This window comes from Peromyscus eremicus, chromosome 8a (assembly GCF_949786415.1).
Source record: "Peromyscus eremicus chromosome 8a, PerEre_H2_v1, whole genome shotgun sequence".
Taxonomy (NCBI): domain Eukaryota; kingdom Metazoa; phylum Chordata; class Mammalia; order Rodentia; family Cricetidae; genus Peromyscus; species Peromyscus eremicus.
The window spans coordinates 10,120,015-10,132,076 of NC_081423.1; the positions used below are offsets into that span (position 1 = coordinate 10,120,015).

The 12,062-nt window shown below is 51.4% G+C and overlaps 1 protein-coding gene across 1 annotated transcript in view; it reads left to right on the top strand.

Annotated features, from left to right (window-relative positions):
* The window catches only part of Ppl (periplakin), a 49,625-nt gene that overhangs the window by 33,561 nt on the left and 4,002 nt on the right, over window positions 1-12,062 (top strand). The window contains exons 10-21 of the mRNA XM_059270050.1: window positions 312-434; window positions 541-687; window positions 1,505-1,656; window positions 3,164-3,261; window positions 3,453-3,610; window positions 4,928-5,106; window positions 5,193-5,331; window positions 6,230-6,423; window positions 8,750-8,900; window positions 9,522-9,605; window positions 10,286-10,402; window positions 10,825-10,917. Of these exons, the coding sequence (XP_059126033.1) occupies window positions 312-434; window positions 541-687; window positions 1,505-1,656; window positions 3,164-3,261; window positions 3,453-3,610; window positions 4,928-5,106; window positions 5,193-5,331; window positions 6,230-6,423; window positions 8,750-8,900; window positions 9,522-9,605; window positions 10,286-10,402; window positions 10,825-10,917 (1,635 nt within the window). The remainder of the gene's footprint in view (window positions 1-311; window positions 435-540; window positions 688-1,504; window positions 1,657-3,163; window positions 3,262-3,452; window positions 3,611-4,927; window positions 5,107-5,192; window positions 5,332-6,229; window positions 6,424-8,749; window positions 8,901-9,521; window positions 9,606-10,285; window positions 10,403-10,824; window positions 10,918-12,062) is intronic.

A 12,062-nucleotide genomic window follows, 5' to 3' on the forward strand; every position in this document is an offset into this window, starting at 1 on the left:
TCCTCAGCTGAAGGTTTATATGTGACTGTATTGTTAGAGTGTTCCTGGAACACGGAGAGAAGCCTGAACTTACTGGCATCTAAAGGAACACAATATAGAAGTGGGGTGTTGGGGAGCCAGCTTCCTCCTCGTGAGACCCTGGGGAGACAGGCTGAAGAGGGAGTGTCCCACGGCTCAAACAGGTCACATCTTAGATTTAGGGTGAGCGGGAGGCCCAGGCCCACCTAGGGGATAAGCATGAAGCCATAGCCAGAAGTCAAGATACTTGTGGTAGCTTTCCATCTGTGACGGTATCCTTGGGTCTCCCCCAGTACCACAAAGACATGAAGGATGCTCAGGAGCTGCTTCGCAAGGTGGACTCGGACTTGAACCAGAAATACAGCCCTGACTTCAAGGATCGGTATCAGATAGAGCTGCTGCTGCGGGACCTGGATGTGAGTGGCAGTGGGACCCTGCCAGAGATCTGAGCAGACCTCATTCAGTGCTTGCCCTCCCGGGGCATGGAAGCTGGCCTTACCTGGCCCTATGCTGCTCTTACAGGACCAAGAGAAAGCTCTGGACAAGTATGAGGATGTGGTGCGGGGGCTGCAGAGGCGAGGGCAGCAGGTGGTGCCACTCAAGTACCGCCGTGAAACGCCACTCAAGCCCATTCCTGTGGAGGCTCTCTGCGACTTTGAGGGTGACCAGGTCAGTCACTACCTGGAACCCCAGGCAACCTGGCCTACAGCACACAAGTCTTAGGAATAGCTAGACCTAGGGCCTCAAACAATCATCTCCCATGAATGTCACTCTCTGTCCACTTTCACCTGGGGGTAGCTATGCTCCCCCTATGCTCTTCCCCTGCCCACACTGCCCTATCTTTATCTTACCAGCTCAACCACCCTAGCTATTCTAGCTTGAGTCCTGGGGAAGCTCCTCATTGGCCCACTTTGTAATTGGCCTCTAACCGGTCCCTGTGGCTGGGGAATGTCAGCTTCTCATTGGCCAGGCCTCAACCATGTGTCCATCTGGAGACTGGAATATAGAAGGGGTGTGCCACTTGGACTAGGGATGGGTAGTGATGGCTCCCCAAAGGGAAACTGAGGGGCTGGGGATGTAGCTCGGTGAGTAGAACATTGATCTAGCAAGCACGAGGCCCTGGAGTTCAATCATCTGCACGGCGGAAACCAGGCATGGATGATGCACACACTTTTACGCTCAGCACTCTGAGAGTAGAGGCCGGAGGGTCCCGAGTGCAAAGTATCCTCGGCTGCATAGTGAATTTGGAGCTGGCCAAGGTTACACAAGCCCTTGTCCCCAAAACGAACAAAACTGAGGTTGAAATAGAGATTGGTGCTGAGCTGGCAGTCAACAGTGCTCTCCCTCTTGCTGGCTGCATTTCACCCTGTGGCCTGAGTAACAGGTGGGCTAAGACTCCCTGTGTCTAAGAGTTCAGAGGGCAATGAGGCAGAGGGAGACTGGGCTTCCAGCTCTGAGGTGAATCTTAACCTGTCTGTCCCACCAGGGCCTGATCTCTCGGGGCTACAGCTACACGCTGCAGAAGAACAATGGGGAGAGCTGGGAGCTGACAGATAGCACCGGGAAGAAGCTGACTGCCCCAGCCGTCTGCTTCATCATTCCCCCCACCGACCCTGAGGCCTTGGCTCTGGCTGACAGGTACAGGCACAAGGAGGCATGAGAGTGGACCCATACCTGGGCTCCGCAGGCCTCTCCTATTACAACCCTGGGCATTCTCTCAGTGGACAGTAGGGTGTGACTGATACCTTGTTGTTTTATCTTTGGCACAGTGACTGTGCCTTAATCTACTGCTATTTCAGCCAGCAACTGAGACTCCGTAGTTACCTGCCTGCTTCTCTGGCAGTGGCCTAGCTGCTCAGACCGCATCCTGGCGGGAATACTGTTCCCACAGGCACCAGCTCTGTTGCTGCCACTAAAGGTAGCTTTAACTAAGTCTCTATCATTCTACTTATAAATAAGACTTGAGATTCAAAGGCTGGGGTGAAAACCTGCTAGCTCAGAGAGGCTGAGGAGCAACTAGCTAACCCTCTCTCCTTGCTGGCGTCTCCAAATGAGAGCATCCTCCTGTACCGCTGGAAAAAAAAAAGCTGCCCCGCTCCAAATCCCTCCCTACTACTTCTAGTGTGTCTCTCTATCTCTTCCAGATGCCCTCTGATGCTTTATGATTACTTTCTGTCAACTAGTTGCTAACTCAGCCTACTGACCCAAGGTTAATTTTATTTAATTAACGTAAATGCAAACTCAAGGTTCACAGTGTGATCCAGTATCCCCAACAATACCTCTTGTCCTGGCCTCCCTGAAAGGCTCCAGGAAGAGTGGTAGCTTAGACTGGCTTGCTGAACTGGATGTCTGGCTGAGGGCCAGTATAGCAAGCATTTTCTCTTAGTACCTCTGGCCCTTTGCAAGTCTTGATCATCCTGCCTGCAGCACCTGTGAGCTGCTACACTGATTGCAGCCCTCATTTTGCAGACTTGGTAGGGTTCCCACCCTTCCTCTCTGTCTTCAAGCTCTTTTGACACTTCCTTTGGCTAAGATCTGTGTTTTGGCCTTGCTGGGCCCTGGCCCCTTGATGGCAGTATCTGGTGGCAAGTCATTCAGTCACTGGAGCACTCTTTGCTCAGTGAGTAGACTCAAGGGAACGCCTTTATTTATTCATCTCCCAGACATTTATCAAGCGCCTACTGTGCACTGTCCCCTTGGAGGTCACACTGGAGGGCACTGGTGAACAGATGGTTTTAGGTAGCAGGGCTTGCAATGAAAGGTAACGGAGAGGGGGAAAGAACAAAGGCAGAAGAGAGTCTTCCCAGGCCTTGTCGCAGTGACTCCCTTGGTACTTTTATTGTATTACTTATTGGGGAGGGGGCACATGTGCTTGGGGCAGCACATGGATGGAGGTCAGAGGGCAACTTGCTAGAGTTGGTTCCCTCTTTCCACCATGTCGGTTCTGGGGGTCAAACTCAGGTCATCTGGGCTTGGTAGCACCTCTACCTACTGAGCCATCTTGTCAGCCCCACACAGTACTTTTGACTTTTCAAAACCCTCCAGAGAGCTGCTTGGCTCCCATGGGCTGTCGTCCAGCCCAGGCTGGGGACCTGGAAGAGGGTGGTATGAGGCCTGGGTCCCCAGTACGTTCTTGTTCTCACAGCCTAGGCAGCCAGTACCGGAGTGTGCGGCAGAAGGCGGCTGGAAGCAAGCACACACTCCAGCAGAGGCACGAGGTGCTAAGGACAGAGAACCCCGGAGGTGGGTACCAGGGCTTCCTGCAAGGGGTCAGGGACATGGAAGAGGGGATGGACTAGACTCTGTGCTGTGCATGGGTGACAGATGTCTGCTAGAGGGCTGAGAGAGGGAGGCCAGGCCAGCCCACGGTCCCAGCTGGCTCTCGGGGCCTCATGTTCCTCACTCTCATCCCTGACTTGTCTTCTCCCCGACAGATGCGTCTGATCTGCAGGGGCGACAGCTGCTGGCTGGCCTGGACAAAGTGGCCAGTGACCTGGACCGACAGGAAAAGGCCATCACAGGGATCCTACGGCCACCGCTTGAGCAGGGACGGGCAATAGAGGATAGTGCTGAGCGGGCCAAGGACCTCAAGGTATTACCAGGCTGGGGCTCAGGTTGGGCCCTTGGCTCTCTGGGGCTCCTGCTCAAGGTTCTACCTCTATGGCATATTGGGACATTCAAAGCAGGTGCAGGATAAGGTGCGGGGAGGGGGACTGTCCCAAGGATCAGGCTCCAAATAGATGTCCTGTTCTGGTACTTGGCCATGCCCCCAGATGTGACCTGGTACTGCTTCTGGATGACTTTTCAGCCTGAGATCATGGCCATAATAATGATAGCAGGAACTGGAATCCTAACTGGTACCTGCTGAGTGAGGCTGTGGGCAACGGGTATGCGGGCTGTGGAACTGCAGGTCCGGTTCACTTCTGCCTGCCCTGAGCTAGGCTTCTGAAACCAGGCCTGGCTTTCTAAAGTAAAATGGGCCTCATCTGAGCACTACAACTATCAGGCAAGATGCAGTTGTCTCTATTTATCCCCACCTACGTTCACATCCTTCTCTGCCTGATAACTTTGTGGTAGGGTCTTCACCCCTGTTTTAGAGAGACGTAAGAGTTCAGAAAAATTCGGTGGTCTCTGGTGCCTGGCACAGGGGTAAGAGGCAGAGGCACAGGGACACAGGCTCACAGGATCCCTTCCCAAGCTCTGTGGAGTCGTGGGATGGGTACTTCACAGTATCTGCCTGGCAGGCTGTCTAAAATCTTTAAAAAATAAAAAAGAACCCCTGCCTTAAGTCATGCTAAAAAGATAGGCAGAATAATTATCAAAAAAAAAAAAAAAAAAAAAAACAAGGTACAAGAGAGGCTCAGTTTACAAAGTGCCTGCACACAAGCATGAGGACCTGAGTTCAGATCCCCAGCATCTGTGTAAAAAAAAAAATCCTAGCATGGTTGCACTTGTCTGTAAATCTGACTTTGGGTGAAGCTTGCTCGCCAGTAAGTCTGGCCGCTCAGTACACACTGTTCTCCGTGAGAGACCCTGTCTTAGAAGACAAGATAGTGATCAAGAAAGACCCGGCATTGACCTCTGGCCTCCACATGCCCACTCTACCCCACCTCTCCTCTCTCTCCAAACAAGGTAGATGGCTCCCAAGGAACACCTGAGAGTGACCTCTGGTTTCCCATACATGGCACGTATACCCACCCATGTATGTGCACATCCACACACAAAAACAAAAACAAAAACAAAAACAAAAACAAAAAAAAACACACAGACCGCTGGGCTGGTGACTGGGCCCTAGAGGGACACCCCAGGGAGGTGGGCCTTCTCAGGCACTCGTACTGTCCCAGGGCAAATCCTTGGGGGCAGAGAGCTGCTGGGCTGTGGTTGACCTGGGCAGTCTTGATCCCCACAGAACATTTCCAGTGAGCTGCTACAGATTGAGCCAGAGAAGACACAGCGCACAGCCGAGTGTGAGGCATTTGTGCAGGCCCTCCCGGGCAGCGGCACAGCACCCTTGCTGAGGACCCGGATGGAAGATACCAACCAGAAATATGAACGACTGGTACAGCTGCTAGATGCAGCCCAGAAGAAGTAGGTGGCAGCTGGACAGGAGGGTAGTCACGGTAGGGCCGAGGGGCCACCTGACCCCTACATATGATGCTGATCTGTGTTCTTAGGATGGACGTGGCCAATCACTTGGAGAAGAGTCTGCAGCAGGGCAGGGAACTGCTGGCTTCACATGAGAACCGGCTGACCCAGGATGACATGATGCCTGAAAGTGGCCCCATGTTGGACAGCAAGAGGCAGGAGCTGGAGGTAAACCTACGATCTGGGGACCATGGAGTCCTTTCTCTGGGCTCAGGACAACTGCCCATCACCAGATGAGGGTGTGAGGACCCTGAAGATTCGGAGTGTCTGGTGTGTCGAGCTGGGAGTTATAAACATAGGCAGTGGCATCTCTCTTGGCTGTGTCTAGGGTCTGTGCATCTGGGGAGGTTTTATTTATTATATTATTTATTATATTTTATATGTGTGAGTGTTTTGCCGATATAAATCTGTGCAACACCGGCCTGATGTCTGCATAAGCCAAAGAGGACATTGGATCTCCCTAGGACTAGAGTTACAAGAGATGGTTGTGAGCCACCATGTGGGTGCTGGGAATTAAACCTGGGCCTTCTAGAAGAGCAGCTAGTATTCTTAACCACTGAGCCATCTCTCCAGCCCCCAGCCTAGGGGGAGGTTAAGGCCAGTATTTCACAATGGGGGTTCTGCAGAAAACAGGTTTCTGAAGCTCCGGTAAGCACATGTAGCATCCCAGGCCTGCAGCTTCTGGGCAGGTCCACAGCCACTGACACTAGTGGCCTAGGACACATGTTTACCTGCCTGAGCACTGTGGCACTCAGTGGCCTGCAATGGTCTTTCTTTTCATGACCAGAGAGACTGGGCTCAGTGAGGACTTCGTGGCTGGGGGAGGGCAGGCACAGATGCCACCCCTTAACAGTTTGCAGAAGGTGACTTTTCAGAACGTTGTTTATTGTAATAAAAAAGGACATTGCAAAAGTGGCCAGATTTGATAAGTGTGGAGGCCGAGCCATCCTTCCTGCTCCTAGGCCTGAACCTCCTCCCAAAGCAGGAGGCCCCAGTGCTCTAGTGATGTTGCCAGCCTCTCAGGAGCTCTGGCCACGACACTGCTATCTCTTTGCCTATCTGGCAGGCCATGGCTTCTGAGCTGCAGGCCCAGAAGTCCCTCCTGGGTGAGGTGGAACAGAACCTGCAGGCAGCCAAGCAGTGCTCCAACTCACTGGCCAGCCGCTTCCAAGAGCACTGCCCCGACCTGGAGCGCCAGGAGGCTGAGGTACACAAGCTGAATCAGCGTTTCAACAACCTCAGCCAGCAGGTGGAACGCAGGTGAGGGGTACCACAGACAAGTGGGCTGGGGCAAGGGCCTGGCTTAGCCAGCCTGCCTTGAGATACTAGGCTGGAGATCCTCTGGTGTCACCCAAGACCTTTCTCTGGTGTATGTGCGTGTGGTGTGCATGCCCATAAGCATGTTTGTATGTGTGTGTTGGGGGTACAGGTGTGTGTATGTTCATGTGGAGGCCGGAAGTTGGTATTAGTAATCATTCTTGATCATTCTTCTACCTTATTCATTGAGGTAGGCTTTCTCAGTCAAGCCAAGAATTCACCAATACAGCTAGACTCACACTGGTCACCTTGCTCTGGGGATCCATGGCCACCTTCTGAGGTTGAGATTACAGTTGAGCCACATGCCTACTCAGAATTTGCATGGGTTCTGAGGATCCAAATTCCAGTCCTCACACATGCACAGTTGTTTAACTTTTAACTGCCGAGTCCTCTCCCCAGCCCTAGTGTCCTGGTTTTAAAAATAAGGTGACACACACAAAATAAGAAAGTCAGCATATGTCCCCAGGTACGCCACCAGCACCGTGTGTGCATGTGTGTGTGTGCATGTGTGTGCATGTGTGTGTATGTGTGTGAGTGTACATGCCATGGGATGTGTAGAGGTCAGAGGATCACTTTGGATGGCAGTCCTTACTTTCTACCTTGTTCACACCATTGCGTAAGTCAGGCAGCTGAGTCAGGCTAGCTGCCCAGGAGCTTCCGGGGCTTCTCCCATCTTCCCCCATCTTCCCCCATCTTCCCCCATCTCCTCCCATCTCTTCCCACCTCCCCCATCCCCCTATCCCTTCCAATCCCCTCCCCTCCCATCTCCCCCATCTCCTCCATCCCCTCCCATCTCCCCATCCCCTCCATCTCCTCCATCCCCTCCCATCTCCATCTCCCCCCATCTCCTCCATCCCCTCTCATCTCCCCCCATCTCCTCCATCCCCTCCCATCTCCCCCATCTCCTCCATCCCCTCCCATCTCCCCCATCTCCTCCATCCCCTCCCATCTCCCCCTATCTCCTCCATCCCCTCCCATCTCCATCTCCCCCATCTCCTCCATCCCCTCCCATCTCCCCCCATCTCCTCCATCCCCTCCCATCTCCCCACATCTCCCCCATCCCCTTCTATTCCCACCCATCCCCTCCCCTCTCCTCCCAGTTCCCCAGCCCCTCCCATCTCCCCCTATGTCCTCCCATCCCCCCCATCCCTCCCATTTCCCTGTAGGAACACTGGGATCACAGACACCTATGCTACTCTACTATATCTGGCTTTTACATGGGGCCTGGAGAACTGAACCCAGGCCATCAGGCTTGCACAGCACGTGCTTTTTCCCACTGAAGTACCTCCCTAGCCTCCCCGTACCTCCCTAGCCCCACCCATCTTTCCACATGTCTCAAGGCAGGTGGATGTGGCAGCATCAGTGTGGACCTTTGCTTGTCTCTCTTCTGTCAAAGCAGGGCTGTCCTCTGTCATCTTCTGTCAAAGCAGGGCTGTCCTCATCTTCTGTCAAGTCAGGGCTGTCCTCTGTCAGTGTTCTCCCTCCACTTCTGCTTGTGTGCGTGAGTGGCTATTCCTAGCAAGTCTGTCTGAGGTTGATGGGTTCACGGTCATTTCAAAGACCGTGGTGTTCCAGAGCTTTCTCTCTTGTGTTTCTTTCCCTAGGCTTCCTTTATGCAGCTTGCATTGGGTTTAATGTGCCCCTCTCTTCTTTTCTTAAGGTGGGAGCTTAGAATGTTGTTTCAAGGTGGTTTCCCTTTCCTCATGTAAGCATTTAACACTGTAAAAGTACTACTTTTGCTGCACCCCAGCAATGCTGAAATTTTCATCTGGAGGGAACTGAAGGATTTCCCAGCCTCCATTGTGGATCTCCCTTTGCTCAAGTGATATACATTGGATCCCTGTACCTGTCAGGATGCATCTCCTAACCCTCCCGTTAATAACCCATGCTTAACTATTGCTTTCTGGTGACTGAAGTTTGTCCAGTTCAGTTACAGTTGGCTTTTCTACTCTTTTAAAACTCAGTGTGGCTAGGAAGATAGCTTCAGTCAGAACAGTCCTTGTCACACAAACATGAGGACCTGAGTTTTATCCCCAGCACACATGAAACGGGTAGGAAGCATGGTGGCATGGATTTATAATCCTAGAGCTGGGGAGGTGGAAACAGGTGGAAAAGCCAGATATAGTAGCATAGATACCTTGGAGCTCACTGGCCCGTCAATCTGACCTATTCACCTACACTCACACAAACCAAGAAAGAACCCTCCCAAGCTGAGGGATCAGTGAGGCTCCTGCCTACTCTGTGGACCTGATTGGCTTTGTCCCCTCAGAGCACAGAGCCTGCAGAGTGCCAGGGCTGCCTACAATGAGTACCGCCGTGGTTATGACCAAATGTTCCAGTTCTTGGCTAACACCCCCAGCTACCAGCCCCAGGAGACAGACAGCCTCAGCCAGGTGGAGACCAAGCTGAAGAACCAGAAGGTAAGATGGCTGCTTCAACTTTGCAGTGCATGTTTGGGAGGATCAGAAGAGGGACAAATGGATCTCTGAAATTCACTGGCCTGCAAGCATAGCCAAATTGATCCAGTTCCAGGTTCAGGGAGATGGCCTGTGTCAAGAAATAAGTAGGGCACAATAGAGGAAGATACATGCTGTAGACTTGGAGCTGCCTCATGCGCACACACACAGATGCACACACACAGACAGACAGAGAAATCCCATGGCTGCCATTCAACTCTCTATCCTCCCGGGCTTCTGCTTCCTCATTCTCAAACAAGTTCCTCAGGCTTGGCTCACAAGCTCACTGGAGGATTACACGCTCTATCAGAGCAATGCCTGGCATCTCAGAGCACAATCAACACCTGTTTCCTGGCATAGATAAGCATCTTCATGGCCCTTGCTCCAGGCCTTGGCATTGCCCTTTGTGGTGAACAAATGTATACAAGAAAGCCATCATTACACTTGGAACTATAGCATGTTGACTTTAGGTTCTAAGGATTCAGACTTTTGATGGGTGTGTGTGTGTATGGGTACGTGTGTGTGCACATGCGCATGTGCACGCATGTGGTTCAGTTTTGGTTTTCAGTATCTTTTGTTTTACAGAACTTGCTTGATGAGATAGCAAGCAGGGAACAGGAGGTGCAGAAGGTCTACGCAGATTCCCAGCAGTACCAGCAAGCTGTGAAGGTGAGCCATGAACCCTGTTAGAGCACACAGGAGGGGCTTGGGCATTAGATGCAGAGAAATCTGGGTAGGTTGCTGGGAAAACGGGCAGCAGCCATGTGTAGGTCCAGCCCTTTGACAAAACAATATGGCACCAGGCACCCAATATCATCAGTTATACTCTTTGAAGCAGTAAACTCTTCGGGAGTATTTATCCAAAAACAAAACAACAGAATAATGTACACCAAACAGAATTGTGTGACAGCTCTATTTATAACGGGAAAACAAGCTAGCAAAGCCTTATGCAGAAGTGTGTGTATGAATGATCAAGCCTACTTGATGGGAAATGTCAAGGTCTGTGGGAGGAGAGGAGGAAAGGCTCAGGATGCAGTGTTCACTAAGGAAGCAGCATCTGGCCTCTGGGCCTGTTGGAAGGCCTCGCGAGTCGCTCAGTGTGTCTCTGCAGAAGAGGGAATCGCAGGGCACATTTTCTTGTATGTATGTGTGGAGAGAGGTAAAACTTAGCATCACTGTCTTAGTAGCTCTCAGGAGCTCCTGGCAGCCAGCTCAGGTGCAGATGTGAGGAAGATGTGCAAGGCTGTAAACCAGGTCCTGGCCAAGGGCAGGTCAGAGTCATTAGAGGGAGCATCAATCATTGCAGCTTCCTCTTTGCTGCCCACTACTGCAGTCTCTCTTTTCCCCAGGACTACGAGCTTGAAGCCGAGAAGCTGAGGTCCCTGCTGGACTTAGAGAATGGACGGAACATCCACGTGAACAAGAGAGCCAGGCTGCAGTCTCCTGCTGCCAAGGTGAAGGAAGAGGTGAGCTCCGAGTGCAGACTGCCAAGGCCTCTGTGATACACGTGGAAGAGGAGGAAGAACTTGCTTTTGGGCAGTGATATCAAAACGCCTAGGAGACATCCTGGTAGGGGTTCTGGCCCAGAGCCAGACACATGGAAAGCTCCCATCTTGTTCCCCTGTGCAAGTCTGTAGTGGAGAATGGTACAGACTGCAACATGTGTGAAAAGAGCATTGGAAAGATTTGCTCAAGGGTCAGGGACCAAGACTCAACCTGGGTCTTCTGAGTCTACCTCTCCACCAGTTGGGGGAGGTATGGGGAGGAATGGGAAAGTACCACTGCTTTCCCCACTTGCCAGGCTCTTCCCAGCCTGTGTCCAAGTGCTCTATTTTTCTCCTAGCCTGTTGGCTTGCCTGCTAACTGCTCTCCTACAATTTCTCTGTAGGAAGCTGTTCTTGCTGCCAAGTTCACAGAAGTTAATGCCATCAACAGACAGAGGCTGCAGAACTTGGAGTTTGCACTGACTCTCTTGAGACAGGTAATCCATCTTAGAACTACTTCAGATTGCCCTACACCTCTGCCTCAGAGACACAGCCCGTGAATGAAAAGTGTCCTGCACTGACACTTCCGAGGACTAATGTGAATGCTAGCCTGAGCCAGCCTTTTACACTAGCATGGGACAACTTCCCTACCAATTCAAAAGACGTTTGCTGAGGACCCATCAAAGGTTTTTTTATTTTTTTATGAGTGATATGTACCATGTGTGCCTGGTGCCCAAGGAGATCAAAAGAAGGCATTGCATCCCCCAGAAATGGAGTTTCAGATGGTTGTGAGCCACCCACGTGAGTGCTGAGAATCGAACCTGGGTCCTCTGTAAAAGCAACAAGTGCTCTTAACTGCTGAGCCATCTCTCTAGCCCCCAAAGTTATTTTTAATGGCATGTTTGTGTTTGTGCATGTGAATTCACATATGTGCAGGTGCATGTACATACATGCTTATGTGTGGAGGACAAAAGACAACTGAAATGCCATCCTGAGGAATGCCATCTATCTCCTGTGAGACAAAGTTTCCTATTGGCTTGGAACTTGTCAATTAGGCTAGGCTAGCTGGCCAGCAAGCCCCAGGGAGCTTCTGGTCTCCACCTCCCTGGTGCTGGGACTACAAATGCACACACACTAAAGCACCACACCCAACATTTTCATATCAGTGCTAGGGACAGATCTCAAGTCCTTGTGCTTCCAAGGACTTGATCCTTCCAGCTCCAAAAGTTACCTTTTAGGACTTGATGACACGTATGACAGTATTATCTGACATATCAAGAAACCAGAAGTAACTTGACACTCCTCAACAGTGTGCTGGCTTAAACTGTGTCCACACAGCGAAAACACTGCTGTTAAGCAATGATGTGCACCTTGAGCCAAGATGGTACTCTGCCCCTCCAGTCAGTAATGGCAGAACAGACTATTGTTTGCATAGAAAAAGTAAATGTGCAACTCACTAAAAAAATACATTGAAAATGTCTCCAAGGACAACAGACATCCCCTAGGGACAGGGCAGGGGTGAGAGACTGGTGTCACTTCAAACTCCTCTGTGCCTGCAAAATTTTGCCTTATTCAATATTTTTTAGAGATTTTTTGGTTTTGTTTTATGTATATGGTGCTCTATCTACATGTATCCCTGCAT